At 39.4% G+C, this 19,469-nt stretch overlaps 1 protein-coding gene across 5 annotated transcripts; it reads right to left on the bottom strand.

Annotated features, from left to right (window-relative positions):
- Positions 1–3,334: 3,334 nt before the first annotated feature.
- On the bottom strand, positions 3,335–19,292 carry LOC124211569 (RNA-binding protein 12). 5 transcript variants are annotated; one of them, XR_006881481.2, is made up of 5 exons: positions 19,108–19,290; positions 18,190–18,525; positions 14,739–14,799; positions 14,495–14,664; positions 14,335–14,349 (listed from the first exon to the last, which is right to left on the bottom strand). XR_006881481.2 is itself a non-coding variant. In XM_046610764.2 (4 exons), exons 3-4 carry the CDS (start codon positions 9,455–9,457, stop codon positions 4,970–4,972), a joined length of 2,925 nt encoding a protein of 974 aa, XP_046466720.1. In that variant the 5' UTR covers positions 9,458–9,478; positions 18,190–18,525; positions 19,091–19,292; the 3' UTR covers positions 3,335–4,969. The 5 variants fall into 5 exon arrangements, 3 of the variants coding, with proteins under 3 accessions (XP_046466720.1, XP_046466719.1, XP_046466721.1); XM_046610764.2 differs by lacking the exons at positions 14,335–14,349; positions 14,495–14,664; positions 14,739–14,799 and adding exons at positions 3,335–7,751; positions 9,315–9,478 and having other exon boundaries at positions 19,091–19,292; XM_046610763.2 differs by lacking the exons at positions 14,335–14,349; positions 14,495–14,664; positions 14,739–14,799 and adding exons at positions 3,335–7,751; positions 9,315–9,478 and having other exon boundaries at positions 19,108–19,292.
- Positions 19,293–19,469: the final 177 nt, after the last annotated feature.

Raw genomic sequence — 19,469 nt, 5'->3', positions numbered from 1 at the left:
GTAAAAACACGGCCAATGGTCACCTGTCAGCCTGGTTGCATTAGTTTGATTTTTTTCCACCAGATGACGCATTGCACTAACTGCATTGACTAACTTTAGATCTAAATGTTGAGCGGGAAATAACATCAACAGATGAAAATCTGGCTAAAACCGGAAAGACAAAATATCTGCCAAACGATTGACGAGCGATTTCACACGCGGGCCTAAAATCAAAATGGCGCAATTGATACACACTTCGAATATCGTTTCAGCTATACGATTATTTCCGGCACTCGTTAGATATCGATCGCTATTTCACACCATACGAAACGGTGGCAGAAATGTTCCAGGTATATAATTCATTATCGAATAGAGTGTAAATATGGAGAACTCGACTTGCTAAACCAAGTCGTCGAATAAATCGTCTGCTCGCCAACTCAACACGCCGTTACATGGCAAGAGCTTACAAAAAAAAAAAAAATCAAGGTGCCTAGTAGGTTGTAGAATAATCGAAAAGAGTATCTCATTTTTTCCGTGACGGATTAAGGGTTAGAAAACTGGTCCCTAGGTGAAAACCGGGTGAGAACCGCTCTGAATTGACTCATAAGTTTGCGGCTAAAATAACACGATTCTTGATCCGCAACGAGGAGATGGACAACATAAAAGGCGTGGAGTAATATACGCCTGAACGATGATCGTAACAGATCGATTAACGGAATAGTACAATTTATCCGTCACGTGTTGTTGCTTTTGGACTTGACGGTTGCATAATTAAATTGACAAAGGTCGGGCCGTGCGAGGCGCGTTGACAAAGGCCCTCGATTTCGTCATCGCTTATATAGCTGGCGCTTTAAAAAGCACATGAGCTAACAGGATGGGATGGGAAATCTGTGAGTATCCCTCCTCTTGACGTCGCCGCCCCGTCTTCGTGGATGATTCTCGTGCCGAATTATTGAGACGAAAGAACGCGTCATCTGGCACAATAACGCGAATGAATGTACGTGGAACTACGCGTATTGATATTGTACATATCCCACAATCTTGTACCCATATAAAAACCTCCCGCGTTAAGACGTGTAACAAGCGAAGCACGGCCTCGGTGCATATATGCGAGACTCGAGACTCGCGGGCGACGGAAATAACCGGTGACTCAATGTATTTAGGCAGCGTTGATTTAACGCTCTGGCCTTAAACTGATCGGTAACATCTCGCGAGTTTATAAAGCGTTATTATAAATGCATGTGTAGAATATTAAACGTTGTGTTACGTAATATCGGCAGCTTCAAAATTTTCCCCGCAATTAATATCACCGCGGAGCAATATGGCGCCGAGGAGTGGTTAATTAGTTTTTATGCAAATATAAAGTCACGAAAAACGTCCTACAAGTTTTCAAGCTTTTATTTCGTTACGTCGAGGTAACGCGGGGTGATAAATGCGATTAAATAAAAACGTTATCGTCAAATACGACTATCTTGTATGGAGGGGGGGATAATATATTCTTTATATCGTCAGATGCAGGCCTCTTTCATATTTAACCTACAATAGATCACTAAATTACATAAGCCAGTTAGAAAAATACATGAATATTTACCGTTTTCTGATCGTTCATGTATAATTCCGACCGTCAGCGGTGATGTTTGCATCATGATTTTCTGAGAGCCACGGGACGGGGGCTCATTATATGTATACCTTATACATATGATATATTACATATGTGCATGTAATAAATTAAAACTCTGCCACCGAACGATTATCTTCATTTATTGTCGGCAACGAAAAGTCGTCACGTGTCAATTGATTCGTATTAAATTTCAACACTATTTTAATTTACGTATATAACTTTCGTATACATGCGTATAGATATGTATATACATATATATATATATATATATAATTTTTTGTGGGATCATATCACTGGTGAAAATTTCTACCACTACGAATTTTTAGGGAAATTGGGATATTTCATCTTATTTCTTACAAAATTGTAAATATGCATAGTTTTTCGTAAGGAATTCTTAATTTTCTTTCAAAATTTTAGTATCTTGTAGGTTTTTTTTAATAGACAAATTCAAATTTTCATAAAAATCTACAAGTTTTTATGAGAAACTATGCATATTTACAAATTTGTACGAAATGTTCCAATTTTCCTAAAAATTCCTAGAAAATCGTAGAAATCATTTTCACCAGGGTACAATCTTATGATTATCTTGGAACGCATTTACGGACACGAAAGGATTTGAAAAGCATGAAATAACGTATAAAATGTGAACAAAATACTGTAGATCGCTGCCCCATGGGATACGGTTAATCTCGGAGTGAATGAAGTTCTTTACCTTATAAGGTACGGACTTTACACTCGTATAGGAATACAATACTCGCTGTGTAATTTGGGTTGCGTCATAGCAGGCGGGTTTTTGAACGTTTCACATATCGCGTACACGCATGATCGAAGATCGATTCACTGCACGTACTGGTAATAAAATTGGATACGAAAGAAAAAAAATTTTCAATATCTGATCTTCAGCGAGTTAGAATCCCATTCGTATGAACGGCTGGTTAGCCTGCGTTCGTAAAATCTTTGCACTCATCGCGGAGTACTGAATTAGAACGTCTAATAGTACAAGAACTATTACGTCTATGTATACCTACTATACACAAACTTGATTTGCAAACGGAAACTGAGAACGTTACACTTACACATACTGCACGTACATCGACGCATAATGATTTTATCTCTGTGCCGTAGAGTTTCGTCGCAGGCACGTATATTCATATAAACATTACACAAACTTGATGTTTATACTGAAATGGCGATTGTATATATTATCTGTCATTTGCCACAAGTATGACTAATAAAAAATTTCCAGAGTCGTATCATTCTGAGAAATGATATTTGAGAATTATTTTTTTTCTTTTTTTTAAAATAACTTTTACACTTTTAAATTAAAAACTGCATCTCCACGCCATATTGTAAATTATAATTATCAGAATTACTCGTCACCGCGATATATGTATTTAAAGCAAACAAAATGGACACGAAAAAATTCTGTCTTAAAATAACGCAAGCTGCAAAAGAAGCTAAAGCGAATTTTTCATACCGCATTCAAAGGATTGGGTGAACTCTCCATTATTTACATATTCATTTATTTTTCCAACGAATGCCTAAATGGCAAGAAATGTCGAAAATATCGCGTGTACGCATTCGCATGTGTTACACAGATTGAAAGTTTTCTGATTATCTTTTCAAGGCAGTTTGTATGTTCGTCTAATTTTAAATCTCATGGTCTGATACGTTGTGTTGGTGCAAAATAGGTTGAAAAATAAACGTAATCCAACGTTTTTCAACGTTTATGAGTACTTTCGATATAAATTTATTGAAGTCGTGTCAGTTGCAATGGTAATACATACAATAGGTATTCAGAAGTAAGTTTTAATCTATAATAATAATCATAATAGTAGGTATGTATTTATATGTATAGGGAAGAAACTAAACTTCTCATATACGCACAATAATCGTCAACTTAACTCTGCATCTAATTTTTTATAATTTATCTACTAGTTGTAATAGCAATAATTATGATGATCATATATATTTCTATATATATATACAATGCAATCTTAATAATATGTAATATACATATTTAACCTCAAGTACACGTACCATATATTCTATGTATAGTATACCCGCATACCCTAAGTAATATCATACACACAATAGATTTATGACTTTCACATTCAAAACTATGCGTGCAATGTTTAACGCTTAGCCCCCATACATTCGTCCAAAGACACTCTCATACTTATAGTTCTTCGCATTGCGTCCGTATCGCATTAAGAATAAGAAATACTCTGTCTACGTGTGTCCCATGAAGTTTCCAACCATACTAGTAATGACCATATTTAAATTAAACTTCTAAAAAAAGTCTTTCTTATATTATATGTATATTTACAGCTAAACAGATTTACCGATACGACGGTAGTAACGCGTTTCTCGTTTTTTCTAAAATTTATACAGTTCAACTTTTTTGTGAATGAGTATTTTTTACTTACTCATTTAGGGAGAAAAAACCGTACAAAGTATAAATATATTGTAATAATGACGCATCAAGTTTGTCAGAGCTATATACGACACCATTACATTCTGAACTTTAATGCTTCTTATTACATTTTGTGTTATCGGAATTTGTGTTATTAGCTGATGTTTTTCTTTTATTCCCAACAAACTAGGCCATGATAATCAATTTACGCGATCGCTGTGATTTTGTACAATAAGTCTATGTCAGTGCTAATTGTTGAGAGATGGTATAGGTATTTAATTTTCATATTTTATAAACTCGTCAGCACTATTCGATTCGTTGCATTTCATCCAACAATTTTCGTGAATTGTCAAAAACGGTTTACCAATTGTCGCGATTGTGTCTATGCGTAAAACTTGTCATACAAATCAAATTTCAATGCTTCAGATCTATAGTCGAGAATGCAAATTCAGAGGTGAATGACTCAGAAGATATATCCATAATTTACAAGTGAGTGATTGGAAAAATACTAGACACATACTTATGTTATGCAACATTGAATTCTACTAAAAAGTAATTAAAACCAGTCTTAAAACTGGCGACAACATGTACGCCATATCTGCAACTCAATTACTTGCTTAACTGTACGGTATGTATACCGCCGATTGAGAGCAAAAAGAAAAGGTTGTTTAATCGTCGATAAGGGTTTCGTATATAGCCAATCCTCTCTAGATACGATGTCACGGTTCCATCGAGTGTTTCAGTCTGTAATTCGGTATACAAATAAATACCTCGCATTTAATGCTACATTGTAAAATGCAAAAATGACATGGATGTATAACTGAGAAAATGAAATAAAAAAAAAAAAGACAAGATAAAAGAAAACACGAATTTGACAAATTCAACTCAGTAATTATCATATCTCCCGTTGATAGTAATACGTATACGTAGATATACTAATCGAATGAGTAAACTCATGCAATTTTCATAAATATCGTACGATCGCGCATTTTGCAATGCCTCAATTCGCGGAGAGCCCGTTGAGCCTCGCCCGGTGAACAAAAAGCGACGCGAGCGTCGCCGGTCGGCATCCCCTTGTCGTTATATCGTCGAATGACGTTTTCACTCTTGACGTCAAAGTCACCAAAGAAGTCGATGATCTCGTCGATGTCGGCCTTAAAGGGTACGTTCTCGAGGGACAATACGCACCCGGGTTTACCGAAGCCTTCGACGTACTCGAGTGGCGGATGCCTGCCACCGTACCCCATGTGACGAGGCATTCCCCCCATGCCCCCCATCATGCCCAGGGGACCACGAGGCGGGTAACCGGCATTTCCGTACCTGCCCATGTGGGGCGGCATGGACGCTGGGTATCTGCCTCGCTGGTCCTGTTGCATGGCAGCGTTCCCGTAATGCTGGTTATCCTGGAGGTACTGAGAATCGGCGATACCCAGGGTCTCCATCATCGTCGTCCTCGACACGAGTTCCACGGTCGGTGTATTTTTGCCGAGGGGAAGACCGTTCTTAGCTGTCGCTCGGATCGCCTCCTGGGTAGTGTCGAACTCGCAGAAACACTCGCCGGCCGGTTTTCCGTTCTGATTAAGCATCATGTGAATTCTGTGCGGCACGATACCGATGTCTGAGAAGAAATCGAGCACGTCCCGATCTATCGTCTGGAATGGCAATCCTCGCATTATCACGCAATCCGACATGGTGACGGCCTCGGTGTTCTGGGCAACGGTCGCGTTCATTTCCGCCTCGCGTTTCATCTGGACGAATTTCTCCTCCGTAACGGTTGCCACAGTCACGGGTTTCATGCCGATTTTCAACGGTTGCGATATCGCGGCCTTCGCCTCTTCGACCCGTGAAAATTGGACGTAAGCGACGAGCTGTGGGGTCGAAGTCTCCTTGGCCATCATCATGAACAAATTGTTTATCTTCGAGTCGTGGAACAGTTTCGCTATGTCGATTTCTTTCGCAAATGCCGGCAGGTCGGAGACGACAACGCAGGTCGACGACCTGGGGTCATTTTCCTTGGTACCACCAATCTGCTCCAAACCGTGATCCCTGCTCTTCTCCTTGAGCTCGGGTACGTAGGAGTCAACGGCCTTGTCGAATATCACCTCGTCCAGAGGAAGCACCTCCACTTCCGATCCTCTAACGTACCGCGGAACGCTGAGAGCCAAATCCTTACCCTCCCCCTTGCCGAACTTGACGTAAGCAATGCCGACGCGATTCCCGTGATTGTCGTTGATCAGCTTCAATCCGTCCTTTCTAATATAGATCCCGGGAAAGGCATGCCTGACGTCGCCGTAACCGGCTGTCAAAGGCATATTGCGAATCTCAACACAGTTGCCGGTTATCGCTGGTTTCACGACGTTTTCCGCCGATCCGTGATACCCGCGATTGTTCCTTCCACTCATTTGCTGCGGCTGCCTATCGTGCTGTTGGCCGTTATCATAACCGCCGTAAGAGTTCGTTTGAAACGCGTTCGGGTTTCGCCTGCTATCCAGTTCCTGCATCTTGCTCAAAAATGGATTACCTGCACCGCCACCCTGCATATTCGGCTGCCTCATACCCGGTTGATACTGCATCGAATTCGGGCTCCCACCGCCGTTCCCGCTGTACATTCTCGACTCTTGGGGCCCGTAGGACCCGCCATTACCACCCGATCCCCGAGGCGGATACCTGCCCTGATCCATCCGGCCGTGAACGGCCTCGTTCTGGGACCACATGTCCCTGCCACCTCTCGGGGTAACCCCGATCACCCCGACCGCCGCAGGGCTCAAACTGGGCATGGGGCCGGGGGAGATTCCTTGGCCCATGCCAGCCATGCCCATGGAGTGACCCATACCCTGGGGATGTGACTGTATCATGTTACCGACACCGTTCAGCCCGTTAATACCGAACTGATTCGGCTGGATGATCTGCTGCTGGGAGGCGAGAATCGGTGCCGCGGCAAAGGATAAGGACCGCTGATCGGCGGAGGGATCATTGGGCAGAGCGGCGACCCCGGCGCCAAGGATACCGGGGGCCAGTATGGGGGCCTGAATGTGGGCCTGAGGAGGCACCTCCCAGATCCCGTTTTCGGCTATCGACGGCTTTTTACCGCCAACGGTAGCGGAGATCGCTGCGGGTCCGGAAAGCACACCGGTCTTGCTGTTATCCTTGTTCGGAAACTGGCCAACGCATACGACGTCGTTCGCCTGATCCTCGTCGTTCGAATCCTTGTTGCGCCGGTCCACCCCCGAGGATCGTTTCCCGTCCCGATCACGTGACCTCGTTCGATCCCGCGATCGCGATCTGTCCCTCCTCCTTCTCCGGTCTCTACGGTCTCGATCTCTATCCCGCGACCTGCTCCTGTCCCTGCGCCGGCGATCCCTGCCTCGGTCCCTGTCGCGCCTGTCCCGGTCCCGGTCCCTGTCACGCGACCGCGATCTATCCCGGGATCGGGATCTGTCCCGCTTCTCTTTGCTCCGGTCCTTCGTCGACTCGGGATCGAGGTCTCGCTCCTTGTCCTTGTGATCCTTGTCTTTTTCCTTCTTCTCGATCGGCGGGTTTTCGGGCTTGGCCGGTACTGCAGGGACCACGGCGATCGGCGTGCTCTGCATGAAGGTCTGCAACGATATCGTCTGCTGGCGAGCGGCCTCGATCACTTTTTGCATCTCGGTGCGGGAGCTCAGCAGCAGCTTTATCTTCATCTCTTTTATCTTACCACCGTCGCTCATCATCGCCTGACGCGCATCTTCATCGGTACTGTAAATCAAGAGTTACGGTTAGGATAATATTTTCACAGAGATCAGCTCTCCTCCTCATTTCTGCACCCAGCTTTCAAAGATTGTTTAGATATTTATTTTGTACAAGGAAATCAACTATATGAAACCGGACTGACCCCGTTTTTTTACCTCCATGTTTTTACAACTTATGTATACGCAATTAGAAGAGGATTACTACAGTCTAGATTTATTATTCCTTCCGCTTCGTTACATTCAACATTGTGAATCTGTTTTTCCGCGTTTAAATAACCTTCACAGGGAATTCTTTCCAATGCAGAATCGAAGAATAATTCGGATTGCATCTGAAGGGGTTTATGCGCAGTGAGGATTTTTTCGAAAAACGATTTTTCTAAAATTCACTCTTGTAATGTACATATATTTAAGTATACCAGGACAATTTCTTGAAACTTGAAAATCAACCGCGCATGCGCGAGTTTTATCGGCTGTTCGTGCAGGCTGGCCATCCCGAGTTTCAGCCGTCAAACAGTTTCTGGTGGCGATGTAGTTGATACGATTTTTCGAGGTTAGAATCTCAAATAATTGAGGCAGTGACTCGGAAAGGTTTGGGAAACATTTGTTATAGGGTCGGAAAGTTGATTCTTCAAAGAACGGTCGGAATTTAATGGTTATGCTCTTATAAAATTCAAACGTACACATTGTGTACGTTGGCACCCTGCATCGCAGACAAGAATATCGCTGCGGGAAGATTTCACCGTCCAATGAGATTGAATTATTTGGCGCGTGAGAATTTTCAAGAGATTTTCCTGATATACACGGAAAATTTCACATCAATCCGACAAATATTGTCGAAGTTACGCGCGCATTTGCAAAGGCGCCCCGGAGCGGAACGCGTTTTTCGCCAAACTATGCTTTCAAATTCGGTGAGCAAGATTTCTCGGAAACTGCTGAACCGATCAGTCTCAAACCTTTACAAAAGCTTTATGAATATATCTTTCAGTCCTCGATCGAAGGTTTTTTCTCGCCGACAAATACTTTCCCTTTTATAAACAAACGAAGGTGAAATTTTTTTTTATGGAAAATTGATGTTTTTTTTTTTTGAGAAACCGCCGCTTTGCTAAAAATTAATATTTTGTTTATTCCTTTGAATAAAGACCAGATTCTCATAATACCGTATATTAATTGTTTTTTGTGTTTTCATTTCAAATGATTCAGTCAAGAGATATCTTGCTCACCGCAAAACGACCTTTCTCGAAGGTACTCCCGGAGATTTGCTATAGCAGCTTAAAAAATCATTATTTTTACAAATAAAAAATATCGGAATGAAATTCAATGTTACCCCGATATGCATGTAAATTTTTATATGTATCAATTGATATGTATCTTCATGAAAAATCCTTGAAAAATCGCTTTTTTCTGACTCCTGACTGCATATTAGGACATTTATTTTTCGAAAAATGCGCAATTAATTTTTTTTCTGCGTGACTGGTTTAATTTTTAAGAGGTCAGTCTTCATATAGCGATAGATTCCCAGTGTAACTGTGAGATAATATGGTAGCGGATAGACTTCACTGTGAAATTATACCTGAAAGCTATGAAAGCATCTCCTAATTCACCGCCGACGATGTGGACCCCACCTTCGGGAATGCTTAAGCCTCGGAAAAACTGGCGTATATCCAGCGCGTTTGCGGACCACGCAAGATTTTGTAGTCTGATTATTACACTCATTTTTGACTATTTCTAATCAATCTGTAACAAATGAAAAAAACATTTTTCGTTTTTCAAATGATTCATTTTCCATTTTCGTAACTGAAATTACTTTTTCATCATATCCCCACGTCTCTGGTTTCATCTACAAAGAGGTTGTGTAACTAAAAATATAGCATAGAAAACGAAAGCATAACGACCATGTGATTTTTCAAGCGTTAGTAATAATTTAAAAAGTCAATCCAACTATTGTTACATCATCTTTCAAACGAGATGAATTAAATGTTATGTAAAAAGCTTGAGAGGAGAGGTTGTAAAAATTCTGACAGTAAGAATTCAAATCTCAGCGTCATTGCTACTTTGCGAATGGCTATAGAATTAGCATTGTCTTTAGTTAACGTTGGGCGTGTGAAACTCCAGTCACTTCGTCATACCTATATCTGGACGTTGAAAAATGTCCAATACCGAGATCGTTAACATTCGAGTGCTCTCATAATATAAGCTGAATTGTATTCGACTTATACTGATTCCAAAACATAAACCTAGTGGTTTGTTAATTTTAGACTTCGGGTTCAGCCTCTTATTTTGGAAAAGAGCCAACATTGTCGTGATATATCATCGGCACAGTCTGCGCGAATGAAATTTTTGTGAATCATGACAACAAGAACAATAGTAATAAATTATCAAAATTCACTGTACGTAAGCTATTGTTTTCTCATTAATTTCCTAAAAGAATTTTTTTTAAACTTTCATGTTTATAGAAAAAAAACATTGTAAAGAATTCGTTTTAATACGTTTATAACGCGTTGAACCAAATACTAATGCAATAATTCGTCGCAACATGTTGATTTCTCGTAAATCTGCTACATGAACGTTAGAGAAACTTAGCCGATGACCATAATGGGAATTTGATGACGGCCAATTTTTGGCTAATCATCATTTCAGTAGGACAACATCAGCGTTTTCGGAGTAAAGCGCAAGCGCATTGAAAGCATTGCGGTTGATCAAAATCCAGCGTGACATAACGGGTGATGCAATAATTCCATCTTTATCGAATGCAAAAAGTTGACGACCTCGATAGTACGTATAGACTATCCCGAGGACCGTCGTAAATCACCTTTAATGCTGCGACAAATATCGATGGTACATGCTATATTTCCATCACCACGTAATGTAATATGATAGAATAATATGTAACCCAGATTTATTTTCGTACAGATCGATCCATCTACTTAACGTGTGTCAATTAATTATAAAGGTCGAGGGGGAGTTGTCTTGGTTTTATAGTAATGTAATGTTATTTTTACTCGTTATAATCATTTTTGCGGTGGATTTTTTATCAGTCGAGTTATATCATAGTAGATAGTGTCAAGCTTTGATTGCTAAATTGCGAAGTTCTGAAAGTTGTTTAATCGAGAGGGGGAAAATTCTCAGGAACGAATATCAGGAAGTTGTGATGCCTAGTAGCCTTCTCTTCCGACCTCTTTGCCTCTAATCGCCACCGTCATTCCTCTCCTTTTTGTTTTAGATTTTTTAGATCCGTTAAATACGAGATGCAAGACTCACCGAAGAGCTGTAATGCATAATTGCAGATTAAGTTGCAAAACATATAAACGGTCGCAACGTGAATGAATCTGCAGAATGGAAATGATTTCCTTGAAGAATGTATGAAGCCGACAATGAGCATGGTGAAGGGTACAATTCGTAGGACTATTTTTGATGGTGGGCGCTGAGTAAATGAAATGTCATAAACTATTATCATACACGATAACAGTCGGAAACGCGGCCTTACGCAAGTGTAATAAGAATGATCTTACCACGCAAGTGTAAGAATTTTATAACACGAGGAACGAAACGAGGGCGTCTTCGATAAGTATGCCAACTTATACGCTTCGTGTGTGATACTCCAACTCGAATGCTGATGATAAATTTCGAAGTCGGGCCACAGGCCTGGTGAAAATAAATATAATTACTAATTAAGGTCTTAGGTTTATTTATTTATTGTGTTTTTTTCTAACATCCTCAAGCTTATACCGAACAGTTTCCTCGAACGACAAAATATCCCACCGTTGAATTTGTGCATTTGACAAATATCTGCATTAATATACTACGGTGAACATATAGTGGATATATTTCTATATAACGCGAGCATGTGTTAAGCGTTTTTCCATGAATGCTTTTCATGCACAAAATACTCTTTTCTATGACGATCGGGTTAATCTGCGAATGCGCATGCGCGGAGTAATAAAAAGAGCACTTTTAAGTCCTACGAGTTGAAAGTGGTCTTTTCTGTACTCCGCGCATGCGTTGTTGCGAAAAGATCTGACATTACGCGACCCTAACCTCAATTTCCTGCTTGGTGAGAAAACGCATAACATACTCTTGTTATATAAAGAATCGCGTGCAAAAAGGAGGCTACGGTATTTCGCCTCGCGTATTTGCAATATTCGTTTTCGGCTCACCTACGACTCACATAGCAAACTTACGCTCGGGTTGAAAAGACCGATTTTGCTTCCTTGTTACACAATATACTACATGTTATCGCCGTAAATCACAGACGTACTGCTCTTGCTTTAAATATTTCCAAAATGTAGACCTCCAACTCCTGGAGAGAGAACGAGAGAGATTCTTCGGCTTTCATCAGCATAGCGACGACACTCCATAGGCTCATTGTGAGTCAAATCATGGATGGATGAGATAATAGTACACTTCAATTCTTATACGAATGTTATGTTAACGAGTTGAGGCGAAACCTATTATCAGTAAAACGTTGGTACTTCCCCACAAATATTACGATGGTTGTCAATTCTATTCAGGACACGATTCAGGAGTAAATAATTCCCAATATACAATGTGAGGATGTTCCGTTCATTGTTGTTACGAATAACGAGATTTTATACGGCCGATTTATACCGGATTTGGTATCTCGTTGGTTTACAGTCACATACAAATCAACATGAATTAATGAGGATTCATTTAATGTCCGCATGAAACACGTGCCTGTTGGCGCCAGCGCGTCGAATCAAATTTGAAATATTCCATGGACGAAATTTCTTCCAACCTGCACTTATGGTTCATGCATAAATTTAATCCTGACCAATTTCACCAACGATATTTCAATTCTAATGAATTCGGTGATGAAAAGTTACCTAGTAGCTGAATACAGGCCTTCCACTCAGTTTCAGGTTGATTAAGAATTGCTAGATCAATTAATCGCCTTCAATAAAGTTGCTACAGCTTTAGAAACCGCATAGAAAATTTATATTTATACCAACAAACCTTCATTCAGGATGGCCACAAAATATCAGATATTATACATTCTCTTCAAGTTTTCTTACTTTTCTAAAACCGAACTTCAGGTTTTGTTTTTTTTCGTGGCGACATATACTTATGAAATAGAAGACTTATACATTCACTCCCAAAAAAATGTTTGAAAGGTGTTTGCAGAGTTCAAATTCTATGATTACCACCAAGTCTTCCTTCTGCCTTCAATTTGATGGAGCTTGAATGCCGGTTCAACTATCATAGAATTTTCATGCAAATATCAGCATCGCATGATCTGCTTCCAGATATACTTCTCAGACATCTCTTACGAAAAAAAAACCCTAAACTTGGGGGTGAATTCGAACCCCCAACTCATAGATAATGCAAAATTCCCGTACGAAAAAAAGTCAAGGATGCAAATTCAGTCCCAAGTTGAGTTTTTTTGAGTAATTTATCAGTCTTTTTTGTTTTAGACTATAAAAAATCTCCAACTTTTATGGCGATCCTGATTATCTGGCGGTATTTTTTCATCACATACACACGCACACGCTAAAATTAGCGAAGTGAAGAACGTCAGTAAAATATGTTATAACGGTAAATAATCTGAAATAAATAACAAACATGACGTTCAGTTACATTTTACCGAAACAACAAGTGACCCAAATCGCTTTTAGTCAGTTGGGTGGAAGGCCTGTAAGTGAATAATATTCCCAGGTACCCAATAACTCTTGGTATAGTAGAAAAGTCATAGTTCTCTTTGTCGACATTTGTCGAATATTTTATAACAAATGTTTGAAATTATACCTAACCGAAACTGAACAACTGGTTGAGTATGGGGAGATGTGGAATCACTCAACAGTTCATGTGCAATATTGAGGAAATATTCTGTAAGAGAACTTTACACGTTGCATAAGTTTGTTTCAGGGAGGGCAGGCGAAGGGGGGGGGCAGTCAGAGGTCGGGAACTCAGATCGATAGACGCATCATATTGAAGTTAGCAACGTTATCGTAACGATCCATGCTAAGGAAAAACCGTTGTTTCGCGGTTTTTGAATTGTTTGAAATTCAGTAAACCGTAACAAAACAAAACACACTCATAAATTTCAAAATCTTAGTTACCCAAAAATCACTGTAGAAAATAGTAATTTTTTCCCCCAATGTTTCGTTAGGAGAACATTACTAACTTCAATCTCGTACAAACGCTCTGCATATCCGAACAAGACTAAGATTACCAGTCGACGATATGTATTCCAAAAAGAAGTTCCATCATGAGGAAGCGGATAAGATTGAAGACACGTCGAGAATCGACAATTGACAAAGATGTAGATCATGTAGAGACGAAGGAATCGCTCTGATGCAGCATCAGGCTCCGCAGTGTCTTTCGGTTGCTCTAGCAAGCAGGGCAAGTCTATTAGATTTTTCTTTAACCATAATGCATGATCCATACGTACATTTATACCCATTTTTTTTTTTTATATAAATGCCTGTAATCGAACACGACGATCGAGTGCGTAAATCCTCTTACAGTTTCGTTGCTTTTTGAATAATCCATCACGTTACACGCGACGAAGAGGTGAAAGTTTCATGTTTTTTTTTCGTGCAGCTTGCAGAAACAATCGCACATTATCCAGTCGGGTGAAATTTAAATGTCTGTAGAAAAAAAACCATCTATTGACGATGTATATTAAATATACCACATAGTATAAGGAAATTGTCAGAAAAATAATCGCCTCTGTGAATCATGTATTTAGTTAGGGTATCGTTATTACTCTGCGTTCTTCTTCTCGATACTCACTAAGCAAAGTTCTCGAAACGAGCTAATTTCGATATCCGACGATCAACGGATTGTCTATTCAGAATTCCCCATCATCGTTGATCGGGACGATGTTCTCTTGTCAACACGAGGACCAAGTTGACGAACAGGAATCACCGGATCGGTTTCTCCTCAACTTCCGGGGCTTCGCACTAAATGGCATCATTTCGACTCTCTTATCCTGTGTTAAGTTCGAGTTTTGTCATAAAGATAAAAAATTTATTACCTTGTAACGGCAAGAGCGAGTATCCGGAGTTCGGGGCAACGCGCATTCGTCATTCTGGAGTCTTTGACAAGTTTTCACAATTATTAAAATCGTATCACCGAGCGTGCGATGATCAATTCGGTACTAAAATTTCTACTTTACTATGTAGTCCTAAACATAGAAATATTAAAAGTAAGCGACCTGGGCCAAAAATACAAGGATAACGCAACAACGAACCCTCGTTCATCAGAAAACTTATGTATCGATTACAAACGCTTCAAGTAACTTCGGAGATGATGAAATCGTAATTTTCGATATTTGCTCTCATTTCTCCCATCTTCTAAATTGTGGTTTAAACCTTATGATAATAAAAGAATAAGTGGACAATTTTTTTAACACCATTATAAGGCATAGAATTCGTGTTTTAATTTTTGTTTTTTTTTTTCGTTGTCAACTGAATATTGTTAGTGTATCTTCATTGTTGAAGTTAATACGCTCGGTTTAGAATCACTTTCAAATTCCTTGTTGCGGAATATTGGTCTTTCCGATGAATATTGGTTTCAGATTGAATTTCGACGTGTTTATTCATACCAGTTTTTAACTTCAATCCTTGGATTGGCATACATACTTAAGCCATTTGCCATGAATTCATTCGGAGAAAAAAAATTCAAATTGTTCACTTCGACATAAACATACCAAATTTCCATTTTATGATAGTTGTAGTTGGTGAGAAGCTAAACGTTATCTTAAATTGACTGGTGAGAAAGAATTTTACGTAAAAATAAGAAAACTACGCCTTTGTTACAAAGTAAATAAAAGGCAAAGTTTCATTCGGTTTAAACGCGTTAGAAATAGAAGTAAAAAAATGTTGGCAATATAAATTAGAAGATGTCTTCGTAACTGCGATCGAATCATGTTCCATGCGAAGAAGAGATGCTGAGGAAGTATTATAGGGGGGAAAAAAAAAAATAACGATCGCTCAGAACCTTAAGAATTACCATTGTGTGCAGTGAAATCAGCAACGGTAAGACATACTTGGCATGGAGTAGCCGAAACAAGGCCTTTCCAACATTTTTCATTTAATCACCGAAGCAATCACCTCGTTCAGTTCACTGTTCCAATGCATCGTTCGAGTAGAAGACTGCGATTACATGTCACAAGACTAGAAGCTGCCAACGAAGTTATCTACTGGAAAAAGGGTGAATCAGCAGGGCGAGAACCGTCTTCCGAGCACAACGTTGTAGTCAGCTTTGAGCGTTGTTCGAACCAGTTCGCAGCAGACCACCAATGATTTGATAACGCGATGACTTTTCACCATTTTTTTTTTTTTACCGGAGAATTTCAAGAAGCTGTAGAAATCTTATTGAAATATTATCGTGTTACTTTTTTCTACCTTTCTAATTTCAGTCTCATTGGAATTTAAAAACTTTGTTATTGAATCCTACGCATGTTTTTAAACAGTTGTTTTTAAATTATTTTATAAGTCCGCCGAACAAGTTTCATTTGAATAATCGAGAATGTTGGAGATTTAAACTTCCTACGACTGTAAGTTCCTGCACTACGTCTCATAACGTCGTCGCTTTAATTGATTTAGCAAAAATCCTTCGGGCCTTGCAATCTTTGAATTAAAAAATATTCAAAATATAACTGAGCGCAGGAAATTCACTCAGTATTGCGAATTCCGGAGATATGAAAAGGTAAGATTATAGAATTAAAGAACACAACACAGCAATTTTTTGTGATAATGAAAAATTATAACCGTCGACCGGCTGGAATTTCTACAACGATCGTTCACCACCAAAAACATTATCCACGCTGGCTTCAAGACGATCAGATACCACCAGGTGCAGGTTGGCATTGAACGATATCTCGGCGATTCTAATCAATTACTTTTCTAATCGAAACGAGGAACACACAGGAATTCCCGTTAAAATGCCATCACAGTTTTGCCGTCTCTGTGTGGTGTGTGTAGATAATCATTCCGATATTCAACGGAATATGAAAATAGTTACTTGTAATTATTAATTCAAGTAACCATTTTTAATTATTGACTCTTATCAGTTTGTACTTGTCGAGTTCACTGCATGGTCTTCAATTTATAGTTTTGTTACACTGATTTGGAATATCGTCTTTTATAAACGGTGTATTACTCACATTTTGCATCCCTGTATAATAATTTATTTCGGTTATAATTTATACTTTAGTTTACCAATCAATTTCCCCTCACGATTAATAACATATTTTATGTTCTCTACATACTCTTCCATGTGTGAGAATCTGAATATCTGAATAATATCCCACATTGATATTTACCGACATTTCTTCATAGTTTAGAAGAGCATGTAATTTAATTTATGGCCAATGATTGATGTATTAGTTAGCTCGATTGTGTATAAAATATAATTTACAAATGTTTAAGACTCAGTCTCTTCAATTAATATATGCCATGTTTACTGCGCGCAGACGTTGATTGTATTGTAGTCGTTATCAGTTTTATTCATTAAGATTTAGAATCTGTTCATGAATAGTCTTTTCATCCCCAGTTTCAGAACACTGTAAATCAACTTCAAAATGAAATAAGTTTAAAGATAATTTTATTCCGGTTATTTTGTCACTTCAAGACGTTTATATTTATTCACTTATAATCGTCTAAGAATGTACTTGTGCAGAAACGTAACTCAATTCTTGTGTGCACAACTCGATGAAAGAAACAAGCCATCGCTAAGTAAAATCAATGTTCAAACAGCATAAGCGTCTGAACATTAATATGTTACTTTGACTTGACAAGAATGCTAATAACTCAACGTCAAGGTATAAGCAGCCAGAAAAAGTTTCTGTTTCTCTTTTCTATGCCTAGTGAAGTGACTAATTCTTACCAACTGAAACGAAGGAGCCTTTTTGTATCAACAAAACCATTTTATGATGAATTATTTCTGGGCATAGCGAGAACAAAGAGCATTAGGATAAAGGTAGGGGAGTTGATCACTGACCAAAGTGCATGGATTGCAGAAGAAAGACGTTTAGTGTTATAGCAATTCGACTGAACGAACAAAAAACAACCATAAAGGAAACAATGGTAAGCTGCCTGTTCGTATCGCATCACGGGAAGTATTCATTGATGAATTTTCTCAATTCATCATTAATAGTGATACTCACTCATTGCAATTTACTATTTTCTTGACAACTGTGCGCTTACCCAACACATACTTACCTCTCTTAGTTAAGGGTTCGATAAGGTATCGAACATGTGCGAATTCCCAAACTTGGGTACATTTTGGTCGTGTCGAAGAATAAAAAGAAGAAGAAATGATGGGTATTGTAGGAATTTTGGTAGTATACGAAAGTAATAATCCCAATATAGCAAATGAGTAAAAACATAGAACAAAAAAAAAAGACGACGAATGGTAAATTACAAGACGCCGACTCCCAATAAATATACTAAATTTTATTACATTACTAATGGAGGTGTTACCTTCTCACAGAATACTCTTCTTCACTGTAATATTCTCTTCCTTGGACGTAGTCCTTGGGCAGCTAAAAGGTTTCGCGATGAACGCTAAGAAGTTGTGTGGTTGTTGTTGCTGAGAACAAATAGGACCAACCACATCGAATGGCCCATCAGTGGAAGAGGGCAATGAAACGTAGCGAGCAGAATAGAAGCAGCAGCAACACCAGGAGCAGCAGCAACAACTGCAGTGGTCACCTGCGATGATTCATGTCACGTCATTGACACGATACACTGCTGATGTGTTGACGACGGCTGTACCTGCTCCTTAACCACCTAACACACACTGAACCGCCTAAGGTCCTGGAACACACATCATTTTTTCCACATTGTACGTCGAGAACTGTTAGGTCGCAAAAAGGAATTCCTAATTATTAACAACAGATAATGCAAATCAGACTTTACCAAGTGCGAAAAGGCCGATATTCTCGGTTTTATCATATATTAGATACCTGTCGGAATCGAAGCTATATATTTCTGATAAATCATATTTTCGCAACGATGTCAAGCTAGCGACTCCATAACGTGCAGACATCGAGATAAGAAATTATTATTATCATTGTTATTATTATCATTGGCTCGAAAACAGATGTTAGCTCAAGGTTGAATAACGTTATTGTGAAAATATGACAAAAGATCAATGAATATGTATGTAAAATGAAGTTTGAATGAGGATGGCGGACGATTGACACCTCTGTTGAGTAACGACAATTTTTATTTGATAATTTCTACACAGAAAATGTGGCTGAATGGCGATCGTTCGGTGATGGCGGGGCTTGTCCGATGATCGTAAGCAAAGGAATCTCGGACGTTACGCTGAACGGCTTTTAAGTAAACAGAGGGCCGTTCTATCACAAGTCAAACTCACCGAAAATTGCAACTTACAACGAAAAAACGGTGAATTATTGTACGCTGAACGCTGTTGAAGAGGTTTTAAACAGATTTGAACTAACAGTCAATCCCCAGTAGCAACGAAATCCTTGGACGATGACTCCTCGAAACTCCAATGCACTCCGACGCTCGTTCTGCAATCGTAATGGCTGCCTTTGTCGCCAATTCAACAACCTAGTTTAACAAGACGCCTTCTCGACTCCCCCCTCTTTCTGGCGGTGACGCGTCATTCTATGCTAGCGCTACTTGCGGTAGCATCGCAAAGGTGGGCATTTTTTCTATCCTTGTGTTATTTTATCTGCCTTTAATTTCTAGGTTCTCGTTTTAGTATTTTATCAGTGATCGAGGACACATCG

This window comes from Neodiprion pinetum, chromosome 2 (genome assembly GCF_021155775.2).
Source record: "Neodiprion pinetum isolate iyNeoPine1 chromosome 2, iyNeoPine1.2, whole genome shotgun sequence".
Taxonomy (NCBI): Eukaryota; Metazoa; Arthropoda; class Insecta; order Hymenoptera; family Diprionidae; genus Neodiprion; species Neodiprion pinetum.
Note: the sequence above shows the minus strand (reverse complement) of the source record. Positions and strands in the feature narration are given on the sequence as shown.

Coding starts and splice junctions, on each gene's coding strand:
- LOC124211569 (XM_046610764.2), bottom strand. CDS start 9,457: ATGAGTGTAATAATCAGACTACAAAATCTTGCGTGGTCCGCAAACGCG. Junction 7,752..9,314: donor GATGCTTTCATAGCTTTCAG/GTATAATTTCAC, acceptor CTTGATTTACAG/TACCGATGAAGATGCGCGTC.